Raw genomic sequence first — 27,848 nt, 5'->3', positions numbered from 1 at the left:
AAGATGGAATATACTGAGCATTAAAAAGGGTATTACATTATGGAAGAGTTACAACATTTAGTGACCATAAGTCTGGTTCTGGTACTCAAGGTGACACCAGTCGTGCTTGTGTGCTCATTTGTAGAAATGTTAAAAAAAGGGGAGGCATATATACTACGGTATTCAACTCAGACTACAAAATAGTAAAAGTAGGGGTGTTTTGTTTACTGAACCCTAACAAAGTCAATAAAAAGCATACCGTAATTACTTGTGACACATATACAATAGACCATATTCTGCTCACTGCAAGAAATGTGCGAATTGAATTTCTGCCAAACAATTATTAGATTTTGAACTTTTTTTTTTCATTGGGGCTGGACTGTGGTGTTAAAATATCCATATTTATTAATCAAAATTGACCATACTCAAATGTGTGTAGCATATGATTAGGTGTGGAAATACTTTCAAACTACTTAAATTAAATTCCATGTGGTGTTTTAATGTCACTACAAGGGTGTGACCTTTGCTTGTTCTGTTTTTATGTGTGATTTTCGCCCGTATCGCAGGATCTCACAGTGAATGGAAAATGGTCTATCATGCAAAGGTGTGTTTGTATATGGTAAAAATAAGACTTATTTGCTCTTTTATTGGAGATGTACTTCTAATAGAGAAAATAATATTAGTATTCTTAATTGCAATGTTTAAAATCTTCTTACTTTTTGATAAAAGGTATCTTTTTAAAAAGTGTGTCTTTTTATGCTAGAGAACAGCTACATGTATGATTCATGTATATGAACCCTCTTTTACCCCCCAAGAGTGGATCAACCTGGTAGGCTGACAAGTTTTAAAGGGGGTAATGAAATATAAACTGGCAGGCACCAATTAAAGTAATCTACCATGTACATGTATATGCTAAAATACACTATGCATTTAAATAGAAAGAATACAGTAATGGGGATTCAATGAAACCAATATTCAAAGGTTCTTGACAACTGTGACTACATTATCTGTTTGGACATTGATAAACCATAGGCGTGTCACAGTCATGTTGCTCAACACAATATATTGTAGAGAAATTTGTGTCACAGTGTCACTTTGCATACAAGTGAGTGTCAGAGTAAAGTAGATACAGAATTACAGCCAGTCTGGTTGTTATGCAGACAGCACTGTATTTTGGTTTGTGTATTTGTCTACATATGCTGCAATATGTTACAACTAAATCCTGTTAATCAATCTGATATCTAAGCTAAGTAGGTATACTTGTATTTGAATATTTCAATTTTACACTCAGTCTTAGTGTTGATTTGTATAATTTATTTTTGGGGGGATGAGAACTGTTATGAAAACTAACAATTTGTTATCAAAATGTGTTTTAGACATTTCACTGCACTGACTGTATCATGTTCCCTATATGTGGAGCGTACCCAATATAGGAGGCTTATAAACATTACTTTACTACACATATATCTATGCACCTAAATATTTGTAAGTGGGCAGCCCTAGTAGATAGCTACAACTCTGTACATCTCCAATCAGTGGCCTGCCTTAAGGAAAAACCCTTTGAGAGTTATAAATACAAATTATTTTCACATTTCTGCTGATTAGCCATTTCCACAAATCAACACAAATTTAATTATAATTCTTGGTTGATTTTCAAGTAAATTTTTTTGCAGATCGCAATTTAATGGGAAAAAACACGTCCATAAAGTAAATTGATAACAGTTCCATAGAATACAATGAACAACAGATGATAATGTTTACAACATGTATGTGTTTTGATAACAGTGGTGACTATATATACTCTGTACAAAGGTGACAGCATCCAAACTATTGATTTTCATAATTGACATATTCAATGTGTATACCATTAGTGAGAATGTGTTATTGTTCATGACAGGTGTCACTGTCAAATAATAAAAAAAATTAATAACATGTATCTGAGTCATCAGTTCCTTGATATGTAATATTTGCATATCACTGAAGTATACTGAGATGTTATTTTTAATTGTTCTTGATTATATTTTCTTGATCATATTATTTGCACGGATGTAGTAGTTATATTCATTGTGGAATTACCATAGAATTGTTGAATCCTATTCACTTAAAGGCTGGTGGTCATTGTGCCACACATGCACAAGATGTAGTTCCCATATTAACAAAAATACGGCTATGCTTGTTATGCAGGTCAATGTATACCAAAAAAAAGCCACGCTACCAAGGTTTAATTAGTTGATTCGGGGGATGATTGGAATGCATGAAAGGACTTTAAAGAGTCAAAGTCAGTATTCAGTGTACATCACAATAAAGTCGAAATATGCATTCTTGCTTGGCACTGAAGAGCACATTGAATTGTGGAGAAGTCACTGTTTATCAATTTGAAAACAGTTTTGCACATGCGTGGCACGAAGACCACTGCCTATTAAGATGCTATTAAAATTACAATGTATTGAATACTAATATATAAGTACTGGTACATGTTTTACTATGAGGTATTTCAAATCTGTCCAAGATAATTGCATTTCAGTTAATATACAGGAGGTAGAGAAAACATGTTGTCAAGTTTTAAAAATTGCTATATATTGAAGCAAAAAATTCTGAAAAGTATTTGCTAGTTTGTGTCATAAATATTCATCAGTGCATAAAATTGTGTCTATTAAACCCTTGCTCATCAACTCTTCATGTCATCAATAATTTATTTGTCACTTAATCAATTAGTGTTGATTACCAATTGAGTTTTCACCTCACATTTTTCTGTCTTTCTTCATCACAGATGCTAGGTATACAGATTGAGAGTTGATGACAACTTAATGTTGAGGAGATTATTTGGTAGACGCCCTAATGGCCAGCAATTGAGAGTCAACAATCCTTATATACAGAACATACAAATTCAGCAAAATCAAGATATCTTTCTACCACCTTGCAACAACACAATGGATTTTGACTTCGATAACGTTGAGCAGGCTGAGCCAGATGTCATTGTACACGAAGCCGATAGAAGATTTGGCCTAAAGTCGCTGAATTTGATGAATGATTTACGGAAATCAGAAACGCTCTGTGATGTGACGATTTGCGTGGGTGATAAGACTTTCCGAGCACACAAGATTGTATTAGCATCGTGCAGTAGTTATTTCTGGGCCATGTTTACAGGGGATATGGCTGAGTCACAGCAAGATAGTATTGTAATGAAGGAGGTAGACGCCCATGCCATGGAACTACTTGTAGAATATGCATATACAGGTAAAGATCTTTTCATGCACTGGCTTCTCAGCTTCTTGTGTACATGTTATTGTCACACATCACAGTGATCATTTAAATTAGTTTCAATTAATAATTTGAGTATGCTGAGTTTTTTGTGCACTTTTTATGAACTAATCAGCAATTTGTACTATTACATGTGCAACTCCACAATAGACAAGTTTTGCCACCACTCTTGTGATGTGTCTTCACCCTGCAGTATTCTCTCTTAGTTTGACGTCAACATGCGCAAGTAAATATCATGAGTGTTGAAAACCAATCTATAAGTGTGATATTGGCTGTTGCCACCTACTAGTAGTCTGGCAGTCAAACTAAGAAATAATACCATTGGATTGTATGATAGTGTATGATTACACTATTACAGATGTAATCTTACTGTACGGAATGATAAAACGATAGTTTGTTGAAGATTATTGGTGATATTTATACATACATGTTTGTAACCACATGATATTTTTCACTCAGTCTGAAGTCAATAGTGATTATCATCACCATCAATTTAAGCCATGGTGGAAAATTGATGCTATATATATATATTTACTCCCTGGTGCTAATCACGAATGTCTGGTGAAATGAAACTATGAAAAAATGAAATAGTCATTTGCTGACTGTGGAAATTATATTATAATGCAGAATAAAAAAAAAACATATGTCGCTATTTGTGCAATGGCCATTCAAAATGTTGATATTTATTTGATCTGTATCAATCTGCTTCTGCATCAATGAAGATTATGCATTTTACTTTATATTAGATGACGAACCCAAACTCAGTGGTTGATTTGAATGACATTGCCTTCACCCATATACACATGTATGTCATGTTGATGTCACAGAAACACTCAGTGTCACTAGAAGGCACGATTTATAGGAATAGTGTATTAAGGTGACTGAATAAGTATGTTATGCCTGTGATACATTACATAAGACATCTGATGGTAAGATATTAATTTTGTTTTTTTAGGACGTATTGAGATTCGTGTAGAGACCGTTCAACAGATACTATATGCAGCATCATTATTACAGCTACCGGATGTACAAGTGTCCTGTTCAGGCTTTTTGAAAAGACAGTTGGATCCAACAAACTGCTTAGGTAAGTTATGATGACAACATTTTCACTACTGCAAAACCCACAAAATTCATGAAAAATTATAATTGACAGAAATTATTTATTGGAAAATACATTGTAAAAAGAAGGTTTAAAATATGTAAAGGCAAATAATATTACAGGTATTTTTGAAGGTTTAGAATGTCTTTTTATATAATTTTTGAGTGAACCAATCAGTTATTGACCAAATTGTAAAATTTTAAAAACTACATTCCCATAAGATGAACCCTGTATTTACTCACTGATGATTGTATTTTCCTGCTGGTCAGGGACTTCTAAACCTTTGTCTTAAATGTATGTGAAGTATGTAACTGAGAAAACTTTTAAAGTGGCTTTCAGCACACAGTTCTATCATGTTTACAACCATTAGAAAGGAAGTAAGTACATGCATAATGGCTTGTATTGTGTAAAAGCAACAGAGTAACTATATAACTGAAGTTACCCTGAGGGCAACCCATTAAAATTGATAAGGTAATGGCGAAAATAATGGATATCTCCCATGGAGAACTAATAGTATATGTGTTTAGAATAAAAAAAAAAAAAACATGTAGAAGATAAAACACAGTCAATCTTGAAACTGCAAGCTTTAAAGATGGTTGTGGAGTAGCGCCTAAGGAGAAGACAAGCCTCGTGACGTTAGATATCATTGAGATAGATTCTGTGATAGATGCTGTGATAGCTTGCTTGTCAAAGTGAAACCTACATAAAGTGTGACTTGACTGTGTAATGTTGATTGTAAAAGAGCACTGGAAGATGTGACTCTTACTTGAATTGTTGTCTTTGTCACTATCAGGTCCCAATTGAATGCATATACATGTATATATACAGATAGTCATGTGGTTGGTCAGTGCAGGTTTCTGAGCAGTGGACATGTGGGGTGAAATGTTGATTGTTAGAACACACAGGGAGACGTGACTGTTTCTTGAATTGTTTGTCACCATGTAGTTCCATTGGGCTCAGTTGTTGGCAATTTTGATAAATATCACCTCTTGTGTTTGTTTTCATGACACTAGTGACAAGAATGTGTCGCTCCTCAAGTGGAACTGACTGAATCTAATGAATGAATGAATAAATCTAGATATTGAATATAAAATTAGCTTTGCTGTTTACTGATGCAGAGCTAATAGTTAATAGACTAACTGTCAGTGGTTGTCAGGCTTATCAATGTTCATTAAATGATACTACTTATGGAAAGCTGCTATTTAAATTGTTTCCATATAATATGGTATGTAGGTACCTTGGTACATTTTCATGATGATATCATCAATTCTTTATTTTCAGTGAATATTTTGGTAATATCTAGGCTTCAATACTTGATAGGTATAGCTTGGCAGGACCTCAATTGGAATTATTTATTAATCCTGTTTTCATGACAATGTCTTCAATTCTCTATTTTTGATATTATCACCAGCTAATGGAAAACTATTTAATTGTAAACTAATATGACAGCGATGCTGTTTCATTCCACAGGTCACTCATTTAAAAATAAAATTGATCAATCAACATTAAAAAACAGTATCTGAAATCAGTACATTGATGACAATTCTGGTTTCCTATATATGTACATGTAGAAAAATGATAAAAAATATTTTGACAGTCATTTCCCAACACTTATTCTGAATCGAAAGAAATCAGCAAGCTTGTACTATAAAATTTTCATTGGGAAATATATGTGCTGCAGTTATGTCATCAACAGCTTCTCATGTACAATGTGGCTTCAATGTACACCAACAGTCACAATTGTCTGTCTGACAGCATCACTCACTTGTGTAATTTTTGATTTTTACTACCTATAAAATTATTTTTACACGTAGTCAAGTGTACCATTAGGTTACCAACTACAGAACATAGCCTTTAAATCTTCCATTTATAGTAGAAATGCACCGGTACTTTCAATTGCAAACTCACAAATTAAAAGTGTCAAAGAAAAATACAGATTCAGCATGTTTGTTAGCAATCAAGTACTTGCCTTATTTGATGTAGTAGGTGGCACTTTGATATATTACGCACTTTATACAGGGTACCACAATTCACCCACAATACATTTTGCCAATCTGAGTAGGAATTAGTCGTGATCACATCAGTCAACGTAAATACTAAAAACTAATTCAAAATAACCTCAATTTAAAAAGAAATGTGACACAGTTGTCACATTACCATGCCAGCGAAATTGAATAATCCGATTAAAGTCATGCAAAAACCAAATAATAGAAACCCCTGCAGGAGTTTTTCAATTGATTAATTGGCATCAAAGCAGTCCCTGGGTCACAGTGACCTTTGTCTGCTTTTTAACTCAAGGTAACGTTCTATAGTCTATTCAGGTTCAGAGTCAATCACTCGAATGTTCATCCCCCGGGGGTTGTCAGAAAGGAAATAAATCATAGTATTAGACAGGTAGAAAAGGTGTTAACAGCTAAGCTGTGTTTAATAAGAAATGGATTTTTTTTGTTGGATAAAATACCCTTTATGTCAGCTGTCATTTTACTGGAGGTTAATTGAATATGTTTAGAATGTTGATTTAAACTTGGCATCTCAGTGGGTGTCACCATGTTTATGTAGTGATTTATGGTTTGTAGAACAAATCTTAACATATCTTAACATGCTTATGGTCCTGGCAAAATAATTGGACATCTTTTGTTGTCAATGAAATATAAATATAAGTATATTTGCTGCTCATTGATGGTCATCATGCAGTGCATATTCAAATTTCATGTCAACAAACAATGTATTTTACATTTTTTGTGTACGTCGCTAAGAGTCCCATATGGAACAGAACGCGGCCCGGCGACCACCGCATTTTAATCTGAATAATGTGTCTTTGAGCTTGAGTTAGCTTAAAAATATAACACTTGTCCTTATTTGGGCATATTTTGTGATTTTATCAATTTACAATAACATTACCTTAACCCTAAACATGGATGCTGTTATGTTTATTTCTTTAGAATGTAAAAAAGAAAAGTTTAGATAACTGAGGATTAATCATAAAAATATTAAATAACATAAATATATTTTAATGCCAAGAATGTATCAAAATTCCAATTTATTTTAATAAGTGCAGGAGCATGACCTATACTATGGGGCAACCAGTTGTAAGGCCAATTCAACAATATTGCCTATTTGTATTTTCCAAAGGGCACCAAGGGTATTATAAAGGCAGTTGCCTCATTATCTCTGTGTAGTTCAAGTCGTACATGTAAATATGGTAATTTATGACATATTATATGTTCATGACTATGAACTTTACTGAGTTTGAGCCTATATCATATATCGGTATGTGTGTACTGCTAGTACACTACATTTTCATTTTTAAATAACATTAACAATAACACATGATCACTTTAGGGACCATCTCTAAATGTTGCAAATACTTACGAAAGTAACACGTTTTTTTTATATGTGTGTGATTGGAGGACGGGTTAAATATAACATGCTCTGTAAACATCACAAGCAATTTTTCATGACAGTTTAATTGCACTCTGTACCTAGGATTGGGATACTAGTATTGCAAATCACAAAATTGCATTCTAATTATAAAGTTGATTTCCAGTCCAGTCTCATGCATGCTATATACTAAAAACATTACTTTTACTGGCTTACATTGGATTAGGATCTAAAACTAATTACAAAATTCTGTTTTTAAGGCTTCTATGAAAATTTCTCATTTAGTAACTGACTTTTTACCATAACCATTTTAAGGTATTTCACACCAAATACATTATGAATAATAATAATAATAATACATTTATTGCCTCCGTCTAAAAGATTTATAATATGATAAGTACAGCAAAAAGAGTTAATAATTACAAGATATATGTAAAAATATTGTACAAAAAAACAAAAGAATGTAACTAGTTTTTAAATATTAAATAATTTTTTTTGTTGTTGAAATATAATTGGCAAGTTCTATAATTATGCCAGGATTTTTGCTTGAGAGTATATATGTGTTAGTTCTCTGTGAATAGAACTTTTCAATAAGTCCCTCCATCTATAATAATGCTTCTCCAACATTAAAATGTTATATCTGGGTGTAAGTGAATGTTTGTCATTTAGAATATGGTTAATCTCTTAAAACATTATCTTCTGTATACGGATGACCACTTCATGTTTTTTTTTCTTGAATTTTGACACACTAAACCATGATAAGTGTTCAGTAATTGTAATAATTGTCTTGACACGGCTACTAAGCTTGGTCCCAATTCATAAAATAGCTTAATTTATACTGCCCCTTAATTGCCTCCTTTTTTACACCCATTACTAATGAATCAGTCTTCACTTCTGTGTCTTTATCAGTAACCTTACCAGCAGTACTTTCACACCCATGTTCAAATTAGATACTTTAACCAAGTTGCTGCTGATAATATCCATTCTTATAATTAGTTCATGAATATTATGTTTATTTTCACAGGGTAGATTGAAAATTAATTCTTATAATATAACAATTACAATTTTTTCCAAGGCATAATTACACTATACATGATGTAACTAAATGTTATTATTATTAGTAATTAATTAAATATATACACATGTAATTAAAAAATGAATGATCATAAATATAAGTGACAATTAAAATACCTATATGTAATTTTATTAATTGAAAAAAAATATTGAGAGAATGACTTGACACAGCATTACACTAGCAGACAATAAAGTACAAATTCATGTTCTGTGTTCCATTGGTCCTGAAACTGCATAATATTCTGAATTTCGAATTGACTGATGAATAATGTGAATTTAATGCATATTAATATAAACAAAGTAAAGCTACTTTATTCTGATAATAAATTGAAATTATTTGGACAACTAAGTGTGTCATTTACAACATCTCCGCATAGATCATAAAAAACAAATTAGTTGGTAACTCTCCAGATCAACAATGCACACATGTGGCTTGCATATATACTGTCCAGCATATTGACCCTACATCCAATAGTGTTGTAGAGAATTTATTATTGTTAGGTAAATTACAAACCTGCTAAACATACTGTACTGATGTTTCCAAATAATAGACTGTATAGCTTTCAATGCTGACAATGATTGGAATGGCTGAATGAAAAATTAACAATTACTGTAAAAGAAAAATCACAAAAGCACTACAAATATTTTTTAAGTGAAAATGAAGTAGGTGAGTGAATGCTGCAGCAGGTGGTTAAATTATAAAGAAATCTGTTCATGTTTCTGAATCATGATGAGTGTACTGAAATCCTGTCAAAGAATGTAGTTATAGGATTTGAATTCTCTTGCCCAAAATGTCAGTATTAACTTAGGAGTATTTGGAGAGAAGTCAGTATTTCCCCTATTAAAGTAAAATGTTCTACATGTGTTTGTATAAGTCTAATAAAATTCTATAGAAATTGGTTCTATTAAGTATGAAATTTATGTGAAAATTAATTGTTTTTTTCCCATTTTCTATACAATTATATCTTTACTTTAAGTTAAATATTAGTTTTGTTTGACTTATATTGAATTGTGTCTATTGTGTATGGACTTTTATAAAAATTCTGTTGTGTTGGTTGTCTAATAACTTTTCAAATGCCAAAGTCAACTTTTAGCACAATTCACAAAGTATACACATATTTTTTCTTTTTTTTTAACAACTGTAACAAATGGGAAAATGTATTCTATTAATGGTATTGTGTCAAGACCTATAATAATAGTAATAATATTTTAAAAATTGATACATCCAACAGGGACTATGTCATCAGCAATAACTTGATAAATCAACAGTGAATGCGTGGATAGATTATTGTATACAGTGTCATGGAAATCGTTAGTTATCTATTTATTAATTTTGGTATTGGTTTCATTAGCTTGGTGACTAAATAAATAAATGATTATCCTATTTCCTTATGAATGACAGATTGTAGGTGTCAGAAATTATTTGCATGCAAAGTTAAATATTTGTACATGCATGTTTACAATATCAGTGAAGCACTGCAGTCTTTTTGCTCTCATTCAGTCTTTAATTGTTTATTTAAAGCAGTATGTTATCTTAAATTATGTGCAGTATGTGTATCTTCCTTCCTGGCTTATTCAAAACCAGTGATTTAATATGCAGTTGTCATAATAATGTGCCTGTGAATTCCTCCAAAATTATAAATATATATAAACATACTTTCACAAAAAAATCAGTGATCGTCCTGTAAACTCAAACATTTTAAACATTATATGGTATATGTTAAATGCATTATATTTCATGATAAAAATTCCAAATGGATTTTCAAAAATGCATGTGCCCTATTTTGTATAAATAGGTATATATGCATTATCCAAGTTATTTCAAAGACAAGCATGATTAGTCTGTGCATTTTTCAGTGAATTCCAAAACTATTTTGGTCTCAAAAACTAGTCTCAATCATGTAATATTGAATTTAAGTTATGCGCATAGTTCTGTTTCTTTTCTGATTCAATTAATTGTAGCATCATTTTGGCAATCTATGTCATTTACTGGTATAACATTATCCAAATTAGTAAAGGTGACCAATATGATTTGACGTGATATATATTCTTCAGTATTTGAATCTCAGCTGCCTTTAATTTGATTAATGATTTGGTACATGACAGTGAAAAACTACACATCCTAGACTGTGCTCACTGCATAGCGAAATCCAATCTGTGCATTATAGTATATTACAAAATTTGATATGTTAATTTTCAATCTTACTAATTTTAGCAGAAATCAATCTTCCAAATAGATTAAATACTCCAGATATCAGTATTAAATTCATAGCAAATGGTCCTCGGGTGTTCAATATATTCAAGATATATCAGTATTGCAATTATTTAGACAACGTGCCCTCAGGGAATGGGCAAAAATAATGGCGAACTAAATTTTGAAACTTGAAGATGAATTTTTAATGAATAGTTTCGATATGATAAGGATTAGATCTGTTTTTTCATATCAAGCTTGGTTTTCGATTACATAGAAGGATTTTGGCTTTGTGAGCCAAACTGCTTAGTAATCTGTATTACTGAGAAAAACATTAATGTGAATACATCTATAGGGCTCCTGCAGAGATGTTATTCATGTTTCCACATTGTGTTCAGGCATTCTGTGCTAGGTAAATGGGAAAAGCAGGAGGAGAAATATGAGAAGCTTTGCAGGATGTACATTAAATCAGATGTGCATTTTAGATCATGTATTGGGTCATTTAATAGCTATTAGGTTTGTCTAGTGCAAAAGACAGCTACAGTGGCCCTGTTGACATGACTGTCTTTGATCAGCAGTGATATCATCACTTTGTTTTGTTGAAATATACATGATGTTCTATAAATACTAGTATTTTCAATTTGTGCCAGATTTTGAAAATTAAATGTCATTTTGTTCACACTTTTAATACCGGGTAGTATGTGTGCCTGCAATTAACTAAGAATTTAGACATACATGTACATGTACAAAACACATGTGTGGTTTATATGCGATAAGTTTCTAATGTGATAACATTTATTCGTTATCCAGCTACTTTGAAAGGAGCTCATTATAACACAAAAATAGAACAAAATTATATCTGTTTGTGAATTATTGATGTTAGTGTAGTAGATATTCAATAGTGTAAACACATTAATTTTTGGCTGGTTTTTATTTTTGCCAAAAGGTAAAATTTTCTAAATTAAATCCATATGAACATAACAATAGAACTCATCATTGCCCTGTCAAGTTCATGGCTCAAAACATCAAAATGGTGAAATTAAATGCCAGTGAGAAATGGTTTTACAGTATTTTAGCAGCTTCATTATTTTCTGAAATCATTTCAGTTCATAATCATATCTCCTTTTGAAATTATAGCTTTTTTTTTTCTGACTAGGAATTCGTAATTTTGCCGACTTGCACACTTGCATGGATTTAGTTATAGCCTCAGAGAGATATGCTCAGAAGCACTTCAGTGAAGTGGTGAAAGAGGAGGAATTCCTACTGTTGCCGAAGCAACAACTCATAGATTTAATTTCCAGTGAGGAGTTAAATGTGAACTGTGAAGAGGAAGTGTACAATGCAATAATGCGGTGGGCTTATCATGACAAAGAACTGCGCAAAGATGACATTGCTGACCTTTTACAGAGGATACGTCTTCCGCTTCTTTCGCCCAATTTTCTTGTGGACACTGTGGAAGCGGAGGAACTTATAAAACAGGACATTAAGTGTCGGGATCTTCTTGACGAAGCCAAGAATTATCACATGCTGCCTGATAGGAGGTCAAAGTTCATGCGAGAAAAGGTGAAACCTAGGAAATCCACAGTAGGTAAGTTTGTAATGGTTGATAATTTTTTTCTTTTAATCTTATTGTATTGCATCATATTTTATCTGGAAATAGTATCTTTCTCTGACTTGTGTATACGCAACTAATTGTCTCTTGCGAAAATAACACGTGTCATCTGCTTTCATAATCAACAAACTGCAAGTATATACAATCGATCAAGTTCCTATTGACTAATCTGCAAGAGTGATGTGATAGGAGCCATAAAGCTATATAGATTTAAGTTGAAGATATTGTTAAGTCCACAATAAGTCGCAGTGAATCAGCGATGCAGCAAATTGGCTTAGAAGATCTACTTCTTGTGTGCCACGTACATCTGTATTGTATTATGCCTTAGGGCTTCTTAATCCTTCCTGGCTGTGTATTGGCACAGTTACTAAGGTCCACAGTTACTAACGCATCTAATTATACATGTACTGTAAAATACTTTATTTTTGGGCGTTTTATATGGAATTTATTTTCACTGATTTTTGATGAGTTTAATGTGAAATATAGGAATAAAAGTATATTCGCTGGATTTTATTTTCGCGGAATCACCCCTTCAGCGAAAATAGCGATAATAAATTCCAAGCGAAAATAAAGTATTCTACAGTATAACTTAAATTTTCTCAAAATGATGAAAACTGTCTTTTGTTCATGTCTCTAATTAATGCATAAAAAAATTGTCCTGTCAACACTGACTATCAATCATGTTCAGTGGAACCTGTCAAAAGTGTGTTTGGTTATATCCTGTCAGGTTCTGTTGCTTTGGGTTGTCTGCACTGCCAGTCATGTCACTATGTGAGAGTGCACCAATCAGTCAGAGAGTTGTGGCCATAGTACAATTTTGCTATGATTGTGACAGTTGTGTCATGTGTGTCATAGATAATGGTCTCTGTTGGGCTTAAAGACCCAATTCACTTGCCCAGGGTAAGTGTGAATTGGAGGTGTGGCTATGCTAATGAGTGGTGTTAATCACTTGCATAGCCTATGACACATCCTGTTTCAGCGGTTCAATGTCGCGTCGCGTCCTGTTCGATATGGGACTCATAGCGACGTATACAACGCGTGTAAAATACATTGTTTATTTACATGAAATCCGAACACGCGCTGCTTTGTATAAAACATTTTAATCATCTTGAATTGTGGGTTCAGTGTATGTACAGTCATTGACATGTAACACTGCCAGACAATTGTTTAACAATATGTTAAAACCCATGAAAGCATCTGATTGACTGCTTCGTTTGACAATTAACCTAATAATTCATAGAAGAATTATTGTAATTTAACGATTTCACAACATGGCTGAGAAGGATTCTGTAGGGACCAATAACCTTAGACAGGTTCTTCCTGCATATCAAATATATGAAATGATTGGAATAGTAGTCTACTCATAGTGCTTTTAAGTTTTAATAATGAATCCTTGCCATGCACGGAATCCAGACTGTAAAACCTATGCCCTTTTATATTGTATTTCTTACATACCAATAAAATCAAATTCTTTATAATTTACTGTTTGTCATTGACTCTCTGTTTCTCAATTTGGCTCACTCTGCTTCATGCTAGCTGAGTGATGTTAGTGATTGCCCTCTGGTTATGTCATGACAGAGACATAATTACTTTTAGGGTATTTCCGTTAATTACTTCAGTGAATAATCTCATTGCACATATAAGAAAGATCACTGACCCCTCTTACTAATCTGCTGAATGCCCTCGTTATGATTTTTATTTCACATTACAAGATACTTCTTCAAAAGAACTTCACAAGAACAAATTAAAAGTCACTGCATTAATAATAATAAATCTGTATCACAATGCACCAGGATGAACTTAATGCATCAATCATGAAGACATAGATCAGTAATCATTGTTGTTCACATAATGAAATGGTTCAAATAATATTCGTATCAGTCATAGCCTTCTACATTGTTAATCATTTCAGAGAAATCGTATTATTTTTGAAAAATATTCTGTAATTAAAATCTACCTGGTATGCAATATAAATTTCTGTAGCTGACATCTAATTATAACAAAATAAATAAGCATTCATTTTATACTATCAATCAGTATATGGACTTCAAAACCTGAGGCTGTGCACTGCAAGCCATCTTTGAGTATTTGTCTATGTACATTTAGTTGATAGTAAAATTGCTATGACAAGTAGGTAAATTATTTTATTCACATTTACACAGTACATCTATCCTAATTGTAGGTGTTGCTTTTACATTCTAGTTTCTTAGGCTAATGGTCAAAATCAGGCTAAAAATGTCCTAAAATTCTAAGTGTTGTTTTTTTAAACCCACATGTCTAAACAAAGTTTATTTTTTAGCTGTTGCATCCAGGCAAGTGCTATATCAATATGCATTTAGTGGCCCTGGAGGTTGATTCCAAAGTGCAGGCTTAAATCCACAAATGAAAATGTGAGTATGTGGAACATACACCCCACCAAGTTTACAGGTGATACACCTACCTGCACTACTTTGTGCACACAGACACATACACATTAAAAGTGCATTCTTTGAAAATGAATTGAGGAAATTTGATTTATGTGTAATTTTACAGTGGGATTTATTACCGGTATAATCTAATGAAAAACTTAAAATGCAGTGTCAACCATGAATATCACAGATCAGGGTGTTAGCCTTTATCTGTGTTCAATAAACTAATAATAATATAGCAATTAGCTGGTTATATTGATTACAAATTTATTAATTTCTATGTTTTCTGTAAGAAGGATAGAATATGGGCTAGCATGCTACAAGTATCTGTCATCTTATACTATATTGATTTAGTTTTACCTAACACATACATGGGTTTTTTTTTGGTTCAGGAGGGTAACTCTAACTTTTTTATGGAGTGGTTGGCTAGATTTGTTTCACATGATGTGGGTGGTAAGCATGTGACTCAAGTAGGTGGCCATGCAGTCACCACAAGTAGACCATTATTTTGACGCCTGTCGCCTCTCAATGAATCCCCCTGCAGTTATACTCCAATCCTTTGTAGTAAGTAATATTGCAGACACTAAGGTCATAATGTCAAAGGTTGTATCACAAGGGTGATGTGACATAAGTCTATGATCATACTAATTTAAATCACAGTCTCTGTGCTAAGCAGCAGGCAACAGACAATTGCTTCTGGTGCATGCCCAGAATGTACAACTGACCTTAGTTTATCACAATTATATATGTACACTGCAAATTATTAAATTACTATTGTTAAATTATTAAAAATAAATCAAAATCTCGCTAGAGAAATTAACCAGTGTTTTAATTTCAGATTACCCATAAATGTAGTGTACACTTAATTCATGGATATGTAAATAACAATTAAGCACAAAATGTCAGTTGAAAACCATCCACAAGCCCTTGTTTGAATTAGAATTATGTGTGTAGCATACATAATAGATCACACCAGCAGTCTAATTTGTGGCAAATGCTACTAAAAAACTGTTTACAATTAAAAATAAGTCTGCTTGTAACACATTATACCACAAAACACTACAAAATTAAAACTAAGTGTTTGTTTTTTTAAATAGCTAAAAGCAATTACTGGTGTAAAGTAAATAGTGGACTTTAATAATTCAGCCTTGAGACAACATTTTGTTACTGATACTTACTTTGGATATCATGTGGGTTCATGTTTCTTGCAGGATTTCAAATAGTATCACAACATTTCAATCAGCTAATTATAGGATACCCATTAACCTTGTGTTTTCTCTTTAACAAAGGTTGTATTGAAATCAGATTCTTCACCCACCACTCCATCTGTCCCCTTCTTAACTTCTCCTCTTCAACTTGATGCTGTATGTGAAATATGAACTGCAGTTTGCTGTTACCAGCTGCATAGTGTTTCGTTTCAAATTAACATGTAAATGCGTTTTTTGCTTGTATATATTCAAGATTAAACTCTTGTGTTATTACTTGGTAACTTACGGATTAATTGTCACTCACTACCATGAATAACATGAATACTGTGTAGTGAATTAGTGAATTTCATATACAGGCCGTTTTTTCTGTAGCATGTTGTCTTTTGTGGGATCTTAAATGGAATGTCAATGATACCAGTGAAGTATGGAAACATCTCTCCTACTTGCCACTAGATGGCATTATTATGAAACCTTCTGATCAGTCATTGACTTCTTGAAATTCTGACTGCTCAATTCTGGCCTTAATTTTTGATGTTATATCAGTCAATTTACTAATTGCATTTGAGGATTACTTATTTGAATCAGTGTGGTTTTGTATAATCCATCAATCAGCTTAGCTGCATTAAACTGATTTTTTGCAATTCAAAAGTTGAATCACAATCAGTGGGCGAGAGTTATTATTGTTCAAAATTTATACCTCAATGCATGCATTTATCTGCTATATCCTTTGAGAGGGAAAACAATTACCATGCATGCACACACTTTGATAAACCAAACACTTGGATGCAAAACCTCTCTGGCTTTTCTATATTGAGACTTCCACTCATGGCTTGCAAGATAAATTTCATTCTTGCATCAAGGATGAAAATAAATATCTATTCACAATGACTACTGCAGGTCAAATGTTAAGCACTTTTCTATGAACATCTATTTGCATGGTTATTAGATGCTGATAATGAAATCTGTGGAGTGGTTGGAAATATAATATGTTTCTTAGTATTTCACTGGGATTCAGACTTCAGCTAGATTTTAAAGTTATATAATGTGATATTTATATTATAGAGTTATTAAAAAAAGGTTATATGGATAACTCATAAAAATACTTTATGCAGCTTTTCCTGCTAAGCTTTTCACTGCATAGCTTTGTTTTTCTTAAACTTGTGATAAGTACTGACAAAACAGTAAGAGCCAATTGTCTGCATGTTTCCTTTAACACATGTCAAAACTGTTGTTTTTATTAAGTATTAACATACTCAGATGTGCTTGTAATCCTGTGTGTGTATTTCAACATGTAATATATATCAATTCAAAAATGAACATAAATACTCCATATTGCACATTTAATGCATTAAGATTAATATACAATGTAATTAGTATTGCACAGCGTGGTAATTATTATCCTGTATCATTGCAACCGTGCAGATGAGATTTATTGCATTCTCAATGTATTGAATTTTATTGAAAAAAAGTTGAAAAAGCAGTTTATCCATCAAATATAATGTACCTGTAGGAGAATGTTATCAACGTAATTTATAGTAGTATTATTCTTCTGTTACCTTATCTCCACATGTTACAATATACCATTAATCAGGGTTATTACTTCAGGGTATCTGCATCATACCTTATTAGAAAATAGGAATTTCAAATCTGGATGATTACACAGTATCTCTAAAATGGTGGATATGATTGAAAATATATTTCAATATATTATTACTGTCTAGCTCTGTCCTTGAGTTCATACTTTAAGCAGTGGGATCAGAAAGATGAAATAATAAGGTTGTTATGAAGATATTACACAATATGCAGTACATGGTCACATCATGGTTACTGATACTACAAATTTTTTAGTAACCATGGTCACAACCACCTGCAGTATACATCAGTCGATACTCAAATTTCATATTACATGTATATTGAATTTGCAATAACAAATAATTTTCTTATGTTATTTTTGTTTTCAATTTCAGGATTGGTTTACTGTATAGGTGGTATGGACACCACAAGTTACTCCTTAAACTGCGTTGAAAGATATGACTTCAGTAGCGGTAAAGTTAGCATTGTAGCCAGTATGAACACACCGCGGAGTGGAGTTGGTGTTACTGTGATTGACGGCAAGATTTATGCAGTAGGTGAGTAGATTGCAATAAAATTACTAATATATGAGTTTGAGGATCGTATAATTATTTTTATTTACATTTGCTATTTTTTGGTGGGATGATCATATCTGGAAAAATAACATTGTGTAAATCAGAAAATCATTTAATATAAAATGTGTTCCATAAAATCATTTAAATATAAAAAAGGTGCATTTTTTTTTAAAAAAGGGGGAAGCTAAGAACAAGTATTATTTAAAAAATGGGTTCAACACCTTTAAACATTTGTTCATATACCTTATATGAGAAGTGCATCTATGCCTTATCAGAAGTGCATCCTTACACATGCCCATAACATAAAAGCCAAAATTGCATTTATTGTGTACTGGATTGTCAAATACTGTGACTATCAGTTCACCATTAGATTAGCTTGCGTATATAGGTTTAAGTAAAATCTGTTTTTTGTTATCCAAGACTGAAAAACAGTCACTGATATGTATTTACTTAACACTATGTAGGTGGACATGACGGTACACAGTATCTAAGCAGTGTAGAATGTTATGACCCTGCTACAAAGAGATGGCGCTATGTCTCATCCATGACTCGACCAAGACGTTACGTAGCTGTCGGCACACTCAACGGTATGCTGTACGCAGTAGGAGGATATACAGGTACACTGGTACTAGATGATGTCGAAATGTATAACCCCAAAACAAACCACTGGAGTAAGTACATATTCACAGTTAATCAGTGTCGTCATTGATGGTAATTACCAGTAACCAACAGTGTTCTCCCAGAAAAAATTGTATAAAGTATCAACAAATTTACATAACAATACAATATATTAATGACTTGTATTGTATTCATTGTTACGCTAAATTTGTTTTATTGTTTATCCAGAATTTAACCGTTGGGAAAGCACTGACAACAAATGACAATCTTTAATGATTTGCTGCATGACATTTATCTGTTTTCAATATTTGCCTCTTTATGTGTGGAGCATATAATGAGAACCTTTATTAATTATGTGTCTGTTCCATAAATATCTCCAGTAGCAGTCATCATATATTTATTACAATTTTACATACACCTACACTTATGTCTTGAGTAATCTAATTTAGAGTGAAGTGTTAATCTGAGAACCATAAATCGTCACCAGACTCTGATTTCCACACCTCAGTAATGATATCCATGATGTCATACAAAATTGAATTTGATACATAATGTGCTCAGAGATAGTCTGGTTACCTGGTTTGCTTTTGATTGAAAATTGTGCATATTAATTCCACAATTTACACAATAGTTTGCATATTGTTAGTATATTAGTCCACATCTAATTCCATACATCAATCAACTCAGCTTATGAAATATGAACTCAGATTTCAGCTTCAGTGTAGCTCACAGTAGTTTCACTATGTTTGTTTCCCAGAATTTGTGCCTTCTATGAATTGTAGACGTCGACATGTTGGTGTAGGTGTAGTAGATGGTTACTTGTATGCTGTAGGGGGACATGATGGCAATAATTATCTTAAAAGTGTTGAGAGATTTGATCCAGACACCAATACTGTGAGTATATACGCTATCTGAAAAAAAGTGTTGATGACACACTTGTCAACACTGGGTGACAATCTTGTCAACACTGGGTGACACACTTGTAAACACTGCATGGGTGACACACTTGTAAACACTGCATTGGTGATACACTTGTAAACACTGCATGGGTGACACACTTGTAAACACTGCATGGGTGACACACTTCTAAACACTGCATGGGTGACACACTTGTAAACACTGCATGGGTGACACACTTGTAAACACTGCATGGGTGACACACTTGTAAACACTGCATGGGTGACACACTTGTAAACACTGCATGGGTGACACACTTGTAAACACTGCATGGGTGACACACTTGTAAACACTGCATGGGTGACACACTTGTAAACACTGCATGGGTGACACACTTGTAAACACTGCATGGGTGACACACTTGTAAACACTGCATGGGTGACACACTTCTAAACACTGCATGAGTGACACTTGTAAACACTGCATGGGTGACACACTTGTAAACACTGCATGGGTGACACACTTGTAAACACTGCATGGGTGACATACTTGTAAACACTGCATGGGTGATACACTTGTAAACACTGCATGGGTGATACACTTCTAAACACTGCATGGGTGACACACTTCTAAACACTGCATGGGTGATACACTTCTAAACACTGCATGGGTGACACACTTGTAAACACTGCATGGGTGACACACTTGTAAACACTGCATGGGTGATACACTTGTAAACACTGCATGGGTGACATAATTGTAAACACTGCATGAGTGACACACTTGTAAACACTGCATGGGTGACATGTAAACACTGCATGAGTGACACTTGTAAACACTGCATGGGTGTCACACTTGTAAACACTGCATGGGTGATACACTTCTAAACACTGCATGGGTGACACACTTCTAAACACTGCATGGGTGACACACTTCTAAACACTGCATGGGTGATACACTTGTAAACACTGCATGGGTGACACACTTCTAAACACTGCATGGGTGATACACTTCTAAACACTGCATGGGTGATACACTTGTAAACACTGCATGGGTGACACACTTCTAAACACTGCATGGGTGACACACTTCTAAACACTGCATGGGTGACACACTTCTAAACACTGCATGGGTGACACACTTCTAAACACTGCATGGGTGATACACTTCTAAACACTGCATGGGTGACACACTTGTCAACACTGCATGGGTGACATACTTGTAAACACTGCATGAGTGACACACTTGTAAACACTGCATGGGTGACACACTTGTAAACACTGCATGGGTGACACACTTGTAAACACTGCATGGGTGATACACTTGTAAACACTGCATGGGTGACACACTTGTAAACACTGCATGGGTGACACACTTGTAAACACTGCATGGGTGACACACTTGTAAACACTGCATGGGTGACACACTTGTAAACACTGCATTGGTGATACACTTGTAAACACTGCATGAGTGACACACTTGTAAACACTGCATTGGTGATACACTTGTAAACACTGCATGGGTGACACACTTGTAAACACTGCATGGGTGATACACTTGTAAACACTGCATGAGTGACACACTTCTAAACACTGCATGGGTGATACACTTCTAAACACTGCATGGGTGATACACTTCTAAACACTGCATGGGTGACACACTTCTAAACACTGCATGGGTGATACACTTCTAAACACTGCATGGGTGACACACTTGTCAACACTGCATGGGTGACACACTTGTAAACACTGCATGGGTGATACACTTCTAAACACTGCATGGGTGACACACTTGTCAACACTGCATGGGTGACACACTTGTCAACACTGCATGGGTGACACACTTGTAAACACTGCATGGGTGACACACTTGTCAACTCTAGGTGACAGTTATCAACACTGGGTGAAGTACTTGTCAACATTTGTTGATGCTCTAGAAGAATCAGCACTTAATGACACAAATTGTTGATAACAATACAAGCTTCCAGAAGACGGGCACAATAATCATGTACATTTGAATGCTTGATTTCAGTGGACAATGATGTGCAGCATGGGTGCTAGGCGAGGTGGTGTAGGAGTCGCTGTACTTGGCAATAGACTGTATGCAATGGGTGGTTATGATGGCACTTCTAATCTTAGTACACTAGAGAGGTACTACCCAGATGATGACAGGTATGTACTATACTAGTAATTATGTCATCCATTGCATTTTTCAATTACATGTACATATTGTGCATCAACTACAAATCACATCATATTTTAACTTTTGTACCAATCTTCCCACTCACCTGTAGATGGAACTTTGTTGCACCTATGAACCAGTGTCGTAGTGGGCTTGGTGTGGCTGTTGTAGGAAACTTGATTTACGCAATTGCTGGACATGACGGGGCCCACTACTTAAATACAGTTGAGATATTTGACCCGCACCTGGGGGAATGGTCAAGCAAAGGAACTATTGGATCTAGCCGTGCCGTTGCAGGGGTGGCAGTGCTAAATGATAGAGTATGACAACAAGTGTACATGATATTTGAAATTAGAGAGTCCATTCTGTGAGAATGTTTGAGATTCTAGCCATTCACAATATAACCTGAGAATGATTGACATTGTCTACCATAAACATTCCATATGTATCCAGAATTCTCCATTCTCGTGTATCTCCCATAGACTTCCAGTTTTCCTTATCTACAGTAGGTACGTAAAGTACTGCAGATTCTTTGCATATTACTTCCATATAAATGAGGGACTACTTTGTCATTTATTTATTCAGAATGAGCACTCTGTTGTAATATCATGTATGTTATCATTCTTCATTATATATATATATATATATATATATATATAAACCTTGAGAAGTTGTCTGAAAATGACCATCTTAGAAGGTCTGTTCATAACGGCTGATGTTTGATTTGATTATCCATGCCACTGTGATGTCCAAATATAAATCTCAAACAAATCACCCTCTGTCTTTCTATTTTCTAATTATTCAGTCTGGTCATGTACCATGAATATTTTGTCATTCTTGCATATTTAATGTGCTCATTTGCATATCCTGGCAACATGGTTGACTATAAGCATCAATCTTTGTAACAAGAGCATCTATGTAAGTGCAGAAAAGATTGATAATATAGAGTATAGGAGCTCAGGGAGAAACATGTGTACATATTCTCACCTCTATATATTATGCAGCATATGTTGTAATGATTTAAGTTTGAGCTGCCATGTTAAAGGGGATAAATATATGAACTTTGACCCCTCTCCCATAGATAGTATCTGTGTAAATAGACATAATTGGGAATGAAATGAAATTTTACACTGCTATGCTTACTGCTATTAAACTGCCAATGTTTGAATATTAATTTAAAGATTCAATAATTTATAATAATAACATAATAGCCTTCCTTATTGAGCCAAATACTGATGTCCTGTACTTTTGACATTGTGCCTTTTATATGTTTTCTTACATTTTTGACTAAAGCCTAATATTGTTTGTTCTATCACCACATCACTAAATAACCATACCATACTTGGCATGTCAGCACAGATAGGCCAACTCACCACAAGATTATAACATATTGTCTTTGTACGTTATTCCTCAAATCTTTGTGTTGCTGGTAATACAAGGAAGGAAATTGTATGCAGATTGCAATTCGATTTTCAATGAAGTGAAGTGATTTCAAAATCAGAAATACTTCAAAATCAATAAATTTGCGATATATATTTTGTCTTTATTTATTTTATCTTGCATCATCGGTTGCATCTTGAAGGCTTTGTGAGTTTGCCCATTAGAATTAACATGCTGTTTGATAACTTGTGTCTGCAGGCATGGTTTTTATTGTCACACTGTACCTATCCAGTTCACTTGGGTTCTCCAAACATTTAGTATATTTTGATGAATGCACATTTTTTGACATTTGTTGCTACACCTTAAACTGCCATTTCTTACTAATTATCACTACTGTCAATTAACTACACAATTATTCTCAAATAAGTGTTATGTTTTAATATTTCAAGAAAATCTTTTTTTGAAATTTTTTTTTTCAAGATTATACATAAACACCATAATATTACAAACCCTTTATTTTCACAGTTACTACTTAATGTATGGTTTAAGTTAAAGGCCAGAATATTCATTATTTACGCAGGTGTATCATAGCCAACTTTATAAAAGAAAATGTTTGCTTAATTTTATATTTCATTTTTGTGTGATTTCACCTTTTCCTGTTCTGCCATTTAGAGAAGCTCAATTATGGCGTGATGCATGTGAGATGTGGGAATATTTACTGTAGTCTTGACTGTCAGCACATCAGCAAACATAGTGCCAATCATACACTATGAACGAAAGTAGTTTCAAATCTGTGGAATGCTGTTGTATATAATATTTTGAGTTCCTAAGTCAATAACAAATATTTTATGCCATAATTGATCACAAATATTGATCAGGTCATGTCAGGAACGGATCAAAAATTAGCAGCGAAATTAAAGGGTGGTAGTCGTTGTGCTGCGCATGTGCGACATTTGTGTTGATAAACATTGATTTTTCCACAATCCAATGCGCATTACAATTACCGCCGGTGACTCCTACAATACCTCCAATCACCTAAAAGATATCTAATTAAAGCTTGGTAACGTCTCAGTTTGTACTCATACTGATCTGCGCAACAGCCAAAATCGCCATCTTTGTTTATAATATGAGACCCATATATCTCACACATGCATGGCGCGACGCCTCCCGCCCTTTAACATGAAAATATTCAAAATGGTTTTAAAGTATGTGCCATGTATTCAAGATGAGTTCATTCAAACTGGGTTCTCAAGTCATGCACGTCCATACATTTATTTTTATTTTAAGTGTTATTTTTCAATACCATTATATTTGGACTACCATATTTGCATTTTTAGAAGCGCATGCGTTCATCTAAATGACATAGGTCTTGATTGAATCAAGTCGTATTTTAATGATCCAATTTACATTTTTGGTTCATGTGTGCTTTATCAAAGATGCATTTCTAATAGAGCAAATATGGTAAAAGTTTGCAAACATTACTTTGTTTATTTTAGTTTGATAACTAAAAAGTGAGCACTAGGACTATGCGAAATGAAAATAATTTGTATGGCTCATTATTCCTTTCTTTGAATATCATCTGTAGACTTGATAACATATCCTTTTACAAAATTCTAAATTATTGAATGTATGTCAAATTTAAGATTTTATGAAAAGTAATTTTAGAATAAATTATTCTACAGGTTTGTCTGCTGTATAACGAAAGTAGCTACCGGGAGCATTTTATATAAATAATTTATAATAATGTGGAAGAAAAAACAAAGGTACTTGACATTGTCAACACTGAGGGCGCATAAAGACATCGTAATAGTTAAAAAAAAAAAAATCATTTTACTTTTTCAAATAAAAATATTAAAAAATATTATACACGCTTTTTCACTCCCCACCCGTGACATTTCTGAGACATGTACACTTTTAATAAAAATGTGATCAATCTTTAATGAATCACTATATCGCTAATTTTGCTTTAGTTTAATGGCTTAAATTTTGCTATTTTCACAAAATTATATCAGTGCGAAAGGTTATAAGCACAATGGATTTTGTTTCCATTGTTTTTTTCACTTTCAATTATGTCTTGATAATCATGAGGGTTTAAATACCTAAATTAAACTTGTGAAATTAAATACATCTACAAAGATACCATTTATCAACTAATCACATAGCTATACATATGCTGGCTGGTTAAAAAACAAGCAAACCTGATTTATTTACATTTCAAAAAATGATTTTATCGTTAACTTTGTTTTATAGTATTATATTTTTATTTACTTGCCTGAATATATTTCCAGATTCAGAGACTGATAAATGTGATTTGTTGCTGATGTATTTAAATCACTCTACTATTCTTTTTTTTTTATTGAATTATCAATTTGAAAATTTATGAATACTTACTATATTTCATTTCTCTTAAGAACTCCATTACTGTTATTGCCATATTTCAGAGTCAACTACTGCCCTCAAAGGTCAGTTGGAGAGATTATAAAATAAATTTAGATGTGTGCGTTTTTGCTCTCTGGAATTAATTGAAAATGCGGGAAGAGTTTAAATTTATTGTATTCCACAATGTTATTTTATAAAACCATTGAAGGTTTTTATTTATCGAATGCTTGTTGCTTAAAATCAACAATGTGTAAAACTTGTATCTTGCCTTACATTCCGAAAAAGAAGTTTGGTTCTCAGTTGATGTTTCTTTATATTGTTTTACAGACTAATTTAAGACCTATAAAAACATCTCGGTGTTCTTGTCATAGTCAGCATCATGATAACAGTGCCTTCAAGTCAGAAGCTTTTTATCACCTGTATATTATAGTGTATTGTAAACACATTAATTTTAACTGGTATTTATTATCACAATTTTGATTTTGGGTCCTAGTCACAAGGAGATAATTTCACAAACTGTAAGTGGTAATGTGATTTTACTTGTTCTCATTAATTTCACCAGTCACAGAGAATAGCACAATTTAATTCCAGTGAATTGTTAATGTGTTTACAGTACTGGAAAAGGAACAAAAGATCTGTCTTGAAATAATCTGTTACTAATCAGTTTTCAAAATAATCTGGCATCAAAACTTGGTGCTCAAATTGCACATCAGTGAATTTGGTATGCAGGGAACATTTTATTTGAGGGAATTATTAAGTAAAACTCCAGTGATAACTTATAAATTGGAAGACTCCCTCTGTGTTTGGAATGTCATAATTTCAACATCCAAGTGCTCGAAGTTGAATCATTCAGTATGCCTTCCTTACATGATTACTTTGCATAAATCGGATATCGTATAACCTTGAATTTCACCTCCTATATCTGTCTTTTTTTCAGTTTTGCATTGTATATATGTAATGAACTTCTTTGTATATTTTCTTCAAAATGGAAAATTTATAATTTTTTTTCTGACTTTTAAAATTACCATATTTGATATGTTTTATTAAATGGAAATAAATTTTGACATAAAATCCTGTTTTGCCTCTAAAATGGTGAAATAGTGTTGACAAGATGAGGTTGTGAATGTTCTGGTCTTATTCTACAGTAGTGTATCCCAGCGTAATTACTGGTTACTAGGTATTACACAATTTCAGCTGTATTAGGAAATCATTGAATTTATGTAAGTACTGGTAGTACACTCTGTGAACAAACCAAAGCTCCTAAGGTCAGACTTTTTTTATTCCTTGGTTCTCGAGTTTTTATAAGGCAAATTTTTTGAGGAGGGCGGAAAAAAAATAAAATTAATTCTTTTTTCCATTAGATTTGTGTGATTCTCAAAGAATTGTAAGTGAGATCATTGATCGTAGAGAAGAAATGAAATAAAATACAATTTTATTCCATGTATAATCTTGTTTCTCATCTGCGCGAGACTTCGGTACTTTGATCATGATACTCCAACGAAAATGCAACTTGGATTTTTTATGCAGCGAGCGGAAAAAAAATTAAAATAAAAATAATTTTTTTAGTAATTTTTTGCACTTACAATTCAGCCAGCGCGAGAAATTATGCTGAAATAAAATTTTATTTTTATTTCATTTTCGGCTCCTGTTATTTTGGCGGATTCACGAAACAAGGGATAATAAGTCTGGCCTAATTGGTACAACATACTTTGAAACTTCAAGATGGTAGTAAAACTTTACAAAAAGTAAAATAACCACCTATATTAGATATATATTTTGATAGCTTGTAATCTACATATTACTAGTATACAATGACCACAATGTATTTGCAGCCCTATGAGTTGAACCATGGAGCTAACCATCATGAACCATCTAGCTCCATTTTTTAACTGAACAACACTTTGTAATTAGAATGCACTATTACCGGTATTACATTGAAAGAGTTGATTATGTCTCGCTCTGAAACAAATTTACCTCTCATGATACCGTACCTCACGTTTTGCAAGGTAGAAATGAATCCTTGTAAACTATAG

At 33.3% G+C, this 27,848-nt stretch overlaps 1 protein-coding gene across 1 annotated transcript in view; it reads left to right on the top strand.

The window, feature by feature from the left end:
* The window catches only part of LOC100371880 (kelch-like protein 12), a 72,986-nt gene extending 45,724 nt beyond the window's left edge, over nucleotides 1-27,262 (top strand). Inside the window, exons 2-9 of the mRNA XM_006819387.3 lie at nucleotides 2,750-3,216; nucleotides 4,196-4,324; nucleotides 12,142-12,573; nucleotides 18,181-18,342; nucleotides 18,825-19,031; nucleotides 19,736-19,872; nucleotides 21,907-22,046; nucleotides 22,169-27,262. Coding sequence (XP_006819450.2) covers nucleotides 2,787-3,216; nucleotides 4,196-4,324; nucleotides 12,142-12,573; nucleotides 18,181-18,342; nucleotides 18,825-19,031; nucleotides 19,736-19,872; nucleotides 21,907-22,046; nucleotides 22,169-22,382 — 1,851 coding nt within the window. The 5' untranslated portion in view covers nucleotides 2,750-2,786 and the 3' untranslated portion in view covers nucleotides 22,383-27,262. The remainder of the gene's footprint in view (nucleotides 1-2,749; nucleotides 3,217-4,195; nucleotides 4,325-12,141; nucleotides 12,574-18,180; nucleotides 18,343-18,824; nucleotides 19,032-19,735; nucleotides 19,873-21,906; nucleotides 22,047-22,168) is intronic.
* The last annotated feature ends 586 nt before the right edge of the window (nucleotides 27,263-27,848 follow it).

This window comes from Saccoglossus kowalevskii, chromosome 4 (genome assembly GCF_978046115.1).
Source record: "Saccoglossus kowalevskii chromosome 4, keSacKowa6.1, whole genome shotgun sequence".
NCBI classification, from domain to species: Eukaryota; Metazoa; Hemichordata; class Enteropneusta; family Harrimaniidae; genus Saccoglossus; species Saccoglossus kowalevskii.
This window is presented reverse-complemented; position numbering and strand designations above follow the sequence as displayed.